The sequence below is a fragment of the Dryobates pubescens genome, chromosome 16 (assembly GCF_014839835.1).
Source record: "Dryobates pubescens isolate bDryPub1 chromosome 16, bDryPub1.pri, whole genome shotgun sequence".
Taxonomy (NCBI): domain Eukaryota; kingdom Metazoa; phylum Chordata; class Aves; order Piciformes; family Picidae; genus Dryobates; species Dryobates pubescens.
The window spans coordinates 21,452,573-21,464,268 of NC_071627.1; the positions used below are offsets into that span (position 1 = coordinate 21,452,573).

General features: G+C 55.8%; 1 protein-coding gene across 1 annotated transcript; it reads left to right on the top strand.

The window, feature by feature from the left end:
* Nucleotides 1-804: 804 nt before the first annotated feature.
* Nucleotides 805-10,844, top strand: SPARC (secreted protein acidic and cysteine rich). The gene is made up of 10 exons (XM_009911530.2): nucleotides 805-958; nucleotides 7,123-7,192; nucleotides 7,405-7,455; nucleotides 7,635-7,719; nucleotides 8,143-8,264; nucleotides 8,505-8,625; nucleotides 8,809-8,942; nucleotides 9,102-9,250; nucleotides 9,860-10,008; nucleotides 10,182-10,844. Exons 2-10 carry the CDS (start codon nucleotides 7,136-7,138, stop codon nucleotides 10,208-10,210), a joined length of 897 nt encoding a protein of 298 aa, XP_009909832.1. The 5' UTR covers nucleotides 805-958; nucleotides 7,123-7,135; the 3' UTR covers nucleotides 10,211-10,844.
* The last annotated feature ends 852 nt before the right edge of the window (nucleotides 10,845-11,696 follow it).

An 11,696-nucleotide genomic window follows, 5' to 3' on the forward strand; every position in this document is an offset into this window, starting at 1 on the left:
CAGTTATAGTGAGATGCAAGGAGAGAGGAACCAGGTTTTCATCCTCAGCAGAGAGAGGAACAGATGAGGGCAGCCCACTCCTAACAGTTCTGCTGTCTGGCTGCCCCTGGCTGGGCAGCTTCTCCAGCTGAGTTATGATCTGTAAGGCCAAAACATTGATGTCTGAAGAGACCATTGGATTGCAATGACCAACAACTCTGACTGTGGCTTTAGTCTAGATCTGCTGGACAATAATCACAGCAGAGAGATCAATGTGCTGAGGGTTGCACCTCCCAGCCCAGCATTTTTCTGCCTGTTTGGAGCCTGTTTCAGACATGTCATAGCTCTCCACAGGCTCTGGATCATTCTTTCCTCTCCCTCCCTGCAAGGCAGTCCCAGATGGCAGCAGTGTTAGAAGGTAGAGGAGAGAGGACTCTTCTGCCTTCCTCCACATCCCCCTGAGGATGGGAAACACCAGCACAGTGACTGAAGCACCCCGTTGTGAAATGACAGGATTGAAGATTTGCATCAGGCCACAGTGCTAGGAGGTGCACAAACCAAGCAGGGAGAGGCTATTCTTCCCCACTCCTCTCACGCTGTTAGCCCAAGAGAGCCAGAGAAGTGACAAACTCATTGCATCAGTGCAGGCAGCTGCTGTGACAATGACTCTGCTGGGAAGGGTGCCCTAGGAGCTGACCTGTCCCTGCGAGAGACCCCCGTGGATCTTCAACCCTGCTTGATTTCTCTGGTCTATCCCTTGGACCCAGGCTGTGCCTCAGCCCGTGGGACAGCCCACTGGGGAGAGAGGGAGAGGAAGAGACCGATTTGGAAAGATAGCGAGGAGGAGGAGGAGGGAGGAGAGGCAGTGGGAAACCCAGCCCACCCTTTGGCTTCCTCCTGCCTCCTTCTAAAACCTGCAGATTCCTCCAGCCCGTCCAAGTGCCTGAAGTTTCCTCAGCCCTGCTGCCGGGACTGCGAGGTATGGTCGGGAGCTTCGCGTTCGCTTTTGCTGTGCTGCTTTACCGCTCCTGGGGTGGGGGGGCCCGACAGCCCCACTCACAGTGGGGCACCGATTGTCCCTGCCCCAGGTGATGCATTTAGAGACCCCTCCTGACTTCTTCTCTTTTTCCTCTTTGCAGCATCTTCCTCTTCTAAACTGTTCGTGTATTTTACTGTACTAGCTTTAACCCTTTGGTGGCATCTGGCTGTAAAGGTTTAACTCGCCCAGATTTGTCTCTCTCCTCCCTTTGGTTTGGTTTTTTCCCCCCTCTGGCTTTGCAGTTGTGAGGTATTTCCTTAGCGAGATGCCTGACAGCAGCGCCTGGGTGCACCAAACCCACAGGCAGCGCAAATCAGATCCAGTCACAAACCAGTCCCCATCGCCACCAGCCTGAGGTGCGTCGGCAGGGGAGGTTTTACTCACCAGAGTATCTCGAGGAAGAGCAAAAGAGTTGTAGGCTTCGTCTCAGCGTGGATGGTTTGGTTTGTTTCCAGTACAGCTGCTCCTGAAAAAAACCAACCCCAAACCAGACACTTAGCTTTGTGTTCCCAGCAGACTTTGAGACCCTTTCAAGTCCTGCTGCCCCGGCTTGCTTAACTCCAGCCGATCAGCTGTTAAGAGAGGTGGAAGTTGCAGGAGAGGAGGCACAAAGCTCTTTCTGGTGTGTTTTGTTTTAAACTGTGAAGTTCTTGGGCTCACTCAGACCCACTTTTTTAGGTCCATGTAGAAGAGCTGAGGGCTTGTTTCCTTTAAAGGCAGCTGCTGTCCTTCTCCTCCCGGGGACGGTGACGTGCGTGGCAGCCTAACCCTGCTCTTTGTGTCCCTCCTCTAAGAAAACTCCATTCTGTTGCATCCAGCCAAGAAAAGGAAACTTGGAAGGGGAGGGGAGGGAAGGGGGGAAGGGGGCTGAACTCCCACCCAACCCAAAAAGCAGCGGTTTCAAGTTGGAGTGAAACTTGAGGCAGCAGAAAGGTTGCCAGAACTCTGAGCCCTCAGTTGCCACCAACCCGCCGCAGCCCCAGCCCTCAGCACCGCTCCAGAAGGGACAAAAATAAATCGCAGCCACTTGTTAGGGCTGATCAGGCGAGGTTTAAGTGGACTGGGGGGGGGGGGGGGGCGGGAAGAGGCTGCTGCGTTCGGCACGGCAGCCAAAGCCAAGCTATTGTCTGCCACATCGGCAGGAGCAGGGATGCGGGCAGCCGCGGGAGGGGGGAAGAGGAGAAATCAACTTTTCAAGCTTGCTTTTTTTCCCCTTCCAAGCCCCTCCCTCCCGCAGCTCTCTGCTCTTCCATGACTCAGCCCCAGAGGAATGTCGGCTCCCATGGAAACCTTTTCTGGGTCCTCTGGTCGGAGGGATGTTGGGGCTGTTATCGCTGGAGCAGCTGTGGCAGGGCGAGCCCAGGGAATGCTTTGAAGCTGGTTTGCATTTTTCTTTTTTTTTTTGCAGAATATTTAGCAGAGAGTTTCCTCCCCCCCTCTCTTTTGGGGTGCTGTGCGAGATCCGCTCGCTGCAGCCCCCAGGAGCCAGAGGCACCGCTTGCAACTGGCACTGAAGTGTTCAGGCTGCTCCTGGGCGCTGCCCCGCGGCCAGTCCGGTCCAACCCCCAGCATTCGATGGTTCTGTGGAACGCAAAAGCTCAGGCAGGACAGCAGAATGCTGCCTGCAAAGGCCTCGGTGGTGAGCTGCTGCCGGCAGCCCAGGGCTCATCCAGACACTCTTCTTGGTGCCGATTTAACTGTTGGCCATCACGGATGCAATTAGCAACCCGGCCAAACTAGGAGAGCTTCAAGCCAGCACCCAGCTGTAGTGGTGTAGAGTATCATAGTATCAGTCAGGGTTGGGAGGGACCACAAGGATCATCTAGTTCCAACCCCCCTGCCATGGGCAGGGACACCCCACACTAGATCAGGCTGGCCAGAGCCTCAGCCAGCCTGGGCTTAAACACCTCCAGGGCTGGGGCCTCAACCACCTCCCTGGACAACCCATTCCAGGGCTTCACCACTCTCATGGGGAAGAACTTCCTCCTCACATCCATTCTGAGTCCAGTCCAGTATAGGCTCTTGCCCTTGCATCAGTAAGGTCTAGATGATTCCTAAGTGCAGAGATGCTCAGCTACCTGGAAGGGGAAAGGGTTAATGCAGCATTGTGCTGTCGATGTGCCCTTGGTGCCTCTGCATGGGCAGATGTGGAAGGTAGACTGTTCTTCCTGTGTTTTCCACTTGGAGTGTACAAGGGTGCACAAGCTAAGGGGCATTTCACTTCCATCTAAACCTAGCTTAGCTTTCTGAGCCTGCACACTGTGTGTGAGGTGACTGCACAGACGACAGGAGCCAAGCTGGCTTCTGCCCAGCCCTCTGCTCCTGCCTTGCTCCCCTGCTCCCCAGTGTAGCTGTGGCACATCTGGGGAAGCCAGCAGCACTAGCAGCATGGCCTGGACACACAGGGACCTGTTCAGCAGGAAGCTTGGCAAGGACTCACACAAACAGTTGACTTCAAATTGAATTTTACCCTGGGAGTGGTTGACTGAGTAGCCCTCAGAGGGTCTTGTTGCATAGAGAGGTCAGGGCCAGACAGCAGGGGCACAGCCCTCACACTGTGTCTCTGTGGTAGCCACACTTGGTCACCCACCTGATTCTTGAAAACTGAAGCCCATGGAGGGGTTTGTAGGCAAAAGCTTCTTCTGGGCAGGTCCTGTGTTCACATTCAGTCTGAGGTGCTGAGGTGTGTCAGATCCTGCAAAGCCCTGCAAGAGCAAGGAGCAAATGGAGGGTGGGTGCAGGAGCTCCTGCTGCTTGGACTGGCTGCCTCCTGCATGGCTGGACTGGGTTGCAGCTGGGGAGCTGAGCCACGGGAGGGGTTTTGCCCCAAAATTACCCACTGCTGGTGATGGGGCCTGGGTCAGTGATGATGCAGCTGGGGCTGTTCCAGTGGCCTCAGGGAGGAGCTGTTCAAGTGGCCAGGCAGAGACTCCTCCCCACGCTAACGTGGCATCCCAAAGGGCTTATGCAACCCTGGCTGGGGTCAGCGCCACATGGACCATGTTCCACCATCCACACAGCCTCCTCTGGAGGCTGCACCCACCTGATCCTTGTCCTCTCCCAGCTCACAAAGGCCCCCAGACTGTGCAGGAAGAGACAAGAGAGTCCAAGGGAACCCAGTGGCACAGCCTCTGCTGCATGCATCACTGCAGGGTATTTTCCCCAGCAGGAGAAACTTGTGATGGTGCTACAGGACTTGGGGCAGGGTGGTAAAGACTTTACCAGAGTAGCCTGCTTGATTCCATGGAGGGTCAGTCTCAGACCTCTCTGCACCCCACAGCTCTCTTGTTAAGGACACCTCTGCAAAGTGCAAGAAGTAGCCAGTGCTGAGGGATGGCCTGGGCCACGCTGGAAAGGTGATTGAGGGGGAGCAGCAAAACTCTGACCACACAGCAACTGAGAGCTGAAGTCTCTGCTTAGGATGCAAGTGGGGAGAAGTGTTAGAAAGGCTGTGCAGGACATGGGTCCTGCAGCTGGGTGCCACAGCACCAGGCTGTCATCTCTATCATCTTGGGAGGCTGAAGCCTCTCTTATCTTACATTCAGCAGCACTCTCTGCCCTTGAAGTGCTGGTTTCCAGCCTCTTACAAAGTACTGGCTTCTGCTGATTCCTTCAGGGTGTAAGTACCTGCTTGCTAAAATCTCTTTCCCTGTCCAAAATAACCTCTGTTGCACCCCATTGCTCTGCCCCTCATGCTGCCCTCTGCCCTCCCTGGGCCTCTTGCAGAGTGATGCCAATCATCCCCACTGCAGGGAACACCCTTCACAGGGATGACTCCAAGCTGGGGGATAGATGCTGAGCTCATGGTATGGCTCAGCTGCCAGCTCCAAGGACCATCCTCCTGGACAGCAGAACCATGACAGGTTCCCCAAAGAGGGAGACTTGCACCATGGGCCAGGCTGCTCTGCCAGAGCAGCTCTGTGTGCAGGTTTCCTGAGCCATCATTTCAGGACTTTTGGCTACCAGGCATTCAAGAAAGAGCATGTGTTTGCAAAACAGGCACTGCAATGTCCTCTGTGCATGGGCTCTGCCTCCAGGAGGAGGCTGTTTTTCAAATGAGTTTGTTTTCCCATCTGCAGCACAGGACAGCTCTGCAGAGCTTGTTTGCTCTTTCGTGCTCCTTCTTCCTCCAAACACAACACTGGCAGCTCTCACTGTCTGCTGGCTCCTAGCAAGAATGTAATTCCCTGACCTCAGCTCACTCTATGCCCAGACTTGGAAATTCAGGGGGTTTGGGGGCTAGGGGAAATGATCTGAGATGGCTTTGGTCTGGGGTTGGGTTCTTCTTAATGCCAGATTCCACATGTACAGCCACTGCCCTCTCTTCCAGGCTGGGCGCTGCCTGGTTTCTGCCCACTGAGCATCACTGACCCTCAGAGCATCTTCCAAAGCAAACAAGCCCCTTGGGAGGAGCCCAAGAGGAACCAGGGGGATGGCAGCAAGGGAGGAGATGGCCAGATTCACCAGTACTTTTCCAGTTCCCGCCCCCAAACCACCCCTCCAGAAGTGAAGAACCAGCGATCTCCCCTGGCAAACGCCAGGAGAGCTCTCAGCAGCCTCCAGAGCAAATAAAGGCGAGGGGAAGGGACGGCATGTACAGAGCAGGAGAGAAGGGAGCTGCTCAGCTGCAGCCTCACCACAGCAAATGGGTCCATCCACCCCACACAGCAGCCCCTCTCCCCACAGGTCTTCAATCCCACCACAGCAGCCATCTCCCCCCTCCCATGCTCCCAGCCCTTCCACATCCCTGGGAAGCTTCCCTCCGTACCTTGAGCTCTGTTTTGCACAGGCACCCTGCTGGTGCTGGATGAGGTGCTGAGAAGGAGGATTTCAGCTTCTGCATGGTCCAGCCTTGCTAAATTCAGAAGCACAGCCCAGACTTGGCAGCACAGAGTGTGGGTCTGTACCCAGAGAGCTGCTGTGTGGGGGGGTGAAAGGAAGTGATGCACTGGGACATTAGATATCCATCCATCCATCCATCCATCCATCCATCCACCCAGAAGAAGACACCTTGCCCAAGACTTTCCATCCCAGCAAAGCCTTCTCTCCACCCAGCTGCAGGGAGGCACTGGGCTGTGGTGCCCCAGCCATGCAGGTGGAGCAGAGGAGGGCAGGCGGAAGGGAGGCAGCAGAAGCCTTGGCACAGGGACAAGTCCCCTGGCTGGCAGGAGACAAACCTCTCCAGCAGGCGGAAGGGAGCAGGCAGCCCTCGCTGTCAGGAGATGCCACCAGCATATCAAGTGGCCAGCTGAGCTCCTCTCACACAGAGGGGCTCCATCCTGCCAAAGAGGAATGAGGGGGGACAAGGACAAGGCAGTTGCACCAGCTGCACTCTCCTGGCTCACATCACGGCCAGTGTTAGCTGGCCTGCCAGGCTTGCTCGCCCTACATTGTCCCTGCAACGGGCAAAACTGGGAGGATGCAAAGGCCTCATCCTCCTGGAGCTCATCTCCCAGCAGCACACAACCCCAAAGCATCTTGGATCCTCAAGCACAGTTTTTGGGGACCTTCAGGGCTGAGCAGGAAAGGGAAAAGCTATAGTAGAGACCCTGGCATTTGTTGGGGATGGGGGACTGGTCCCTGGTACCCATAGAGATGTCTGTGTCCATGTGGGAAAGCATTTCCTAAAGGATTTCAATCTCCACTGCCCCATCTCACCCTCTCTTTGCTCTCTCTTTTCTTCCTCCATTTCCATTTTCCCTCTGATTGAGACATGAAGTGGCAGAGTTTCACTGCTTGTACCTGGGGGTCATATCAGGGGCTTTAAACATGGAAAACGTGAGGGTTTGGTCCAAGAGACCTCCAGGGAAGGGAAAGGGAAACTGCCAGTTTCACTGCACATTTTCTAAAGGCATCCAGGGAAGCAGCAGAGATCTAAAGCCCTGCAGCCCCATTTTGCAAAAATCAAAAGCATTTGTCTTGGGAGCATGGCTTGGGTCAAGGTTTTGGCTGGAAGAGCCACCACGGGAGTCTGTAACGCTGAGCAGACGAGGCAGGAAGCAGAGAGAGTGAACGCCCTTTGCTGGGTGTCTGAGTGCCAGCTGTGAGCCCAGCAGCGCATACTGGCCCCCTTCCTCATCCTCTTTCTTCTCTCCTTTATTCAGGGCTTGCTGAAAGATGAGAGCCTGGATTTTCTTCCTTGTCTGCCTGGCAGGCAAAGCCCTGGCAGCTCCGGTAAGTAGGGGAGCCAACGGAGCCTCTTGGCTGTTGAGGTTGTGCAGCCAGTGTGTCTGATGGGGACCTTCTTCCATAGCAAATAAAGCCCTGAGGGATGAGGGGCAGTGAGGAGGAGGCAATCAGTGACCCTCCCTGTCTGTCCCAGTGGGTCACCTCCCTTGGGACAGTCCTCACTACAGACCCCAGCTCATGGTCCTTTTCCCCTGCAGCAGGAGGCTCTGCCTGATGAGACAGAAGTCATTGAAGACCCCACAACAGAAGTAGGTGGCTCTGCTCCTCCTTGTCACCCATCCCTTTCAGTACCCACTGCTCTGGGAAGAGCATCTCTGAAGCATGGGAGAGCCCAGGCCATGTGGAGGGGCACTGGGCTGCTCTGCCCCCCAGGAGCTGGGACCAAGCTCTTTGTGCACCCCACCAGAAACACTGATCTCTTTTGCAGGAGCCTGTGGGGGCCAACCCTGTCCAGGTGGAGGTGGGAGAGTTCGAGGAACCCACAGAGGATGTAGAGGAGATTGTTGCAGAGAGTAAGTCCCTCTTACCCTGCCCTGCAGCAGAAAGAGACATCATCCCTTATCTGGGTGGGGGAGCTTTAGCCACCACGAGCAGTGAAGGGCTTCTTTGGCAAGGGCTGTAGCACAAGGATGATGCCCACCTGGCTGCACACTTAAAGCAGAAGAGGGGCATGGCCTCTTTCCAGCACTGGACTCTCTGTAACACCTTTTTTAGAGAGAGAAAAAAAGACCACCACCATTGTGCTGAGTGGCTACAGAAAGGAGCCAGAGGGCTAATGTGGGCTTCTGGAAACCCTCAGGTTTCAGGTGCAGAGAGGGATGCTTGGGGCTGTCCCTGTTGGAGTCTCTGTCTTGCCTCTGTGCTGAAATGCCCCAGGCATCATGTGGGAGGTGAGGATGGGACAAGATCTGACTTTGCTCCCTGCCCTCTCCCAGACCCCTGCCAGAACCACCACTGCAAGCACGGCAAGGTGTGTGAGGTGGATGACAACAACTCCCCCATGTGTGTGTGCCAGGACCCCTCCAGCTGCCCAGCCACCGCCGGTGTCTTTGAGAAGGTGAGGGCAGAGGCTGCTTCATGGGCTGGAGCAGGGAGGGACCCCACATGAGACCTTTCCAGAGATGATGGAGACAGTCAGAGTCAAGGTGGCAGGTCCCCATCTGGCCTTGGGCAGCAGTGACCAAGGAGCCATTGCTCACCCCAGGAAACAAGTTAACCATCTCCCTTGGAGGAGCTCCCTGCTGACTCCCCATAAGGCTTCACTGCCTCTCATGCAGCATCTCCCTGTCCTGTGCAGGTCTGTGGCACTGACAACAAGACCTATGACTCCTCCTGCCATTTCTTTGCCACCAAGTGCACCTTGGAGGGAACCAAGAAGGGACACAAGCTGCACCTGGACTACATTGGGCCTTGCAAATGTAAGTGGAGCCAATCCCTTAGACAAGGGGATGCCCAAGCTGAGCACAGTGTCCATGCCCACGGGCTGAGAGAGAGCAGAGGTCAAGGCATGCTCAGGGCTGAGGTGGGAGGGCACTGGTTCTGTGTCCAGGGTCTGGGAGTACATATGAGACGCTGCACTGACCTCTCTGTGTGGCTTCCAGTCATCCCTGCCTGCCTGGACACGGAGCTGACCGAGTTCCCCCTGCGCATGAGGGACTGGCTGAAGAACGTGCTGATCACCCTGTACGAGCGTGATGAGGACAACAACCTGCTGACCGAGAAGCAGAAGCTCAAGGTGAGGGGCTGGGGAGTGAGCCTGAGAGCTCACCCCCCCAACAGAACCCAGCCCTTACAAGGGAGCCCAAACAGAGTGACCTGTGGGCACTCTAAGCAGAGCTCCTCCTGGGGTCCTGTTTCCCTGCTGACGAGGTGTCCCTGGCCTCTCCTGCCACAGGTGAAGAAGATCCATGAGAATGAGAAGCGCCTGGAGGCTGGGGACCACACTGTGGAGCTGCTGGCCCGAGACTTTGAGAAGAACTACAACATGTACATCTTCCCCGTGCACTGGCAGTTTGGGCAGCTGGACCAGCACCCCATTGATGGGTGAGTGACAGCAGAGCAGGACAGGGGCCCCTGCCAGGACCCATTCCTGCCCGAGGAACAGGGTGACGTGGTGGCAGCAAGGTTGGAGATGGGACACAAGTCTGGCTGGTGGCAGAGACACAAAGGCCTGTGGAGGGACAACCCCTGCACACATCTGTCAGGGATGGGGCAAGCCAGGCTGGGTGAGAGGCAGTTTTGCCTTCCACAAACAGCTCTTCTGCAGAAAGAGGGTCCACCCCGTGTTCCAGCTGCTCCCACCTCCCTTGGGTGTGAAGGTGAAGTTTCTGTCTTCTCAGATTTAGTTCCCTAAAATATCTTAGTCCAAAGGCTCTGGGATAACTTCAGCAGCTGAAAGAGCAGCTGGTGGCTTAGCTGTGAGCCAGACCCATAGCTGAGAGCTATTTTGTGACTAGCACAGCGGGCTGCAAAAGCAGTCACCAGTCCATGACCTTCATGACACTGAGTGGTGGCCACTGGGAGGGTACTGGGACACCAATCAAGCCAGAGAGAGAGCTGGGGCCAGCATCTCACCCTGTGCCAGCAGAACATCTCTGCTGCCGTGGGAGGGGAGCTGGGGGGCAGCAGCTGACCATGAGGTCACCTCGGCAGGTACCTGTCCCACACCGAGCTGGCCCCGCTGCGTGCCCCTCTCATCCCCATGGAGCACTGCACCACTCGCTTCTTCGAGGCTTGTGACCTGGACAACGACAAGTACATCGCCCTGGAGGAGTGGGCCAGCTGCTTCGGCATCAAGGAGAGTAAGTACTGAGGAGGGAGGGCACAGGGCCGGAGGGGACACTGACAAGCACGCCCAGAGCCCCTGCTCGGGATTGCAGCTGGTCCTGGGGAGGGATGAGCAGGGGCGAGCAGGGGCAGTGGGACCCTGGCAGCATCCACCTCCTAACCCTGTCTCTCTCTTTTCCTTCCACAGAGGACATAGACAAGGATCTTGTGATCTAAACCCTCAGCTTCCTTCTCTGCTGCCAACTTTGTCTCGTTTTACCCTTTCCTCTTCCTTTGGGCTTCAAGCCGCTTTTCTTTGGTTTGTTGTTTTTCCTTCCCTCCCCTCCCCCCGGGAACAAGGTGCTAATATAGACATAAACACATGTAGCAAAGGTGCTAAGAGAAATAACAGTCCTCCTTCATAGCCTGATCTATTACCACTAGATTACTCACTCAGCTGTTTCCACACCCCCTCACCAGCCCCTTTCTCTCTCCCCCTGCCTTTACCGTTGCCTGCCCCCTGTCCTAAATAGCGGCTCCATCTCCGTAGCCGCTCTCGGCTCTTCTCTTAACTCCTCACTAACAGCACAGTCTTGGACACAATCAGCGCAGATGCAAAGACCTCTCACAGCCGATCCACCACCCCCACTCGCAGCCCAGCAGCAAGGAGGGATGGCAGAGCCAGAGGGATGTAGGAGGATTGAGCTCTTCGAGCAGGGCGGCTCCGGGTGACGCTGCGATCACCCGGCTCGCGGTAGCAGGGACAGAGGAGGTCGAGAAAGGCACAAGACTGGCAGGATTTCGGTTTGCTTCTTTTTCACCCCCCAGGGCTTGGATTTAACAACTATTGGGCCTCCCCCCTAGGAAAAAAAACCAACAAAGATCCTAACTAACAGTACTAAAAGGGTTGCCGGAGCGAGCAGGTAGGAAAGCGCACAAAGAGCGAAGCGAGTCACACCAAACGCATCTCACCTTGTACAAAACCCCTCACAACAATAAAGGTATGAAAGTGCTACGTGCTTTGCCGTGACTCCCTGACCCTACTGCCGTTGTGTTTTCTGTGCTGCAAAGGGAGAGGGAGCCCCAGCTGCCTGCCTCCCCTCCCCCCGCCCCGGGCACCCGGGGCTGACTTGGCTGTCGCCATTCTGCTCAGATAAAGCACTTGGCTCTCCCCAGCTCCCCATGCCCTTGAGCACTTCCCACCCCTGCCTTGCTCCTGCTTAAATTCCAGCCCTGCCCTCCCAGGGAAGCAGTGTCAGGCTTGGAAGGGATGTTTGTGTCATGAGGAGCTGTGCTTGCTGCATGCTCGAGGGGATGGATAGAATAGAATAGAATAAACCAGGGTGGAAGAGACCTTCAAGATCATCATGTCCAACCCATCAACCAATCCAACACCACCTAAACAACTAAACCATGCAACCAAGCACCCTATCAAGTCTCCTCCTGAACACCTCCAGTGATGGTGACTCCACCACCTCCTCAGGCAGCCCATTCCAATGGGCAATCACTCTCTCTGTGTAAAACTTCCTCCTCACCACCAGCCTAAACCCCCCCTGGTGCAGCCTGAGTCTGTGTCCTTTTGTTCTGGTGCTGTTTGCCTGGGAGAAGAGACCAACCTCTGCCTGTCTACAACCTCCCTTCAGGTAGTTGTAGAGAGCAATAAGGTCACCCCTGAGTCTCCTCTTCTCCAGGCTAAGCAACCCCAGCTCCCTCAGTCTCTCCT

Excerpts from the sequence above, each read along its gene's own strand:
- SPARC (XM_009911530.2), top strand. The coding sequence starts at position 7,136 with ATGAGAGCCTGGATTTTCTTCCTTGTCTGCCTGGCAGGCAAAGCCCTG. Across the intron at positions 8,943-9,101 it reads CCGAGAAGCAGAAGCTCAAG|GTGAAGAAGATCCATGAGAA; the intron begins GTGAGGGGCTGG and ends CTCCTGCCACAG. Across the intron at positions 10,009-10,181 it reads CTGCTTCGGCATCAAGGAGA|AGGACATAGACAAGGATCTT; the intron begins GTAAGTACTGAG and ends TTCCTTCCACAG.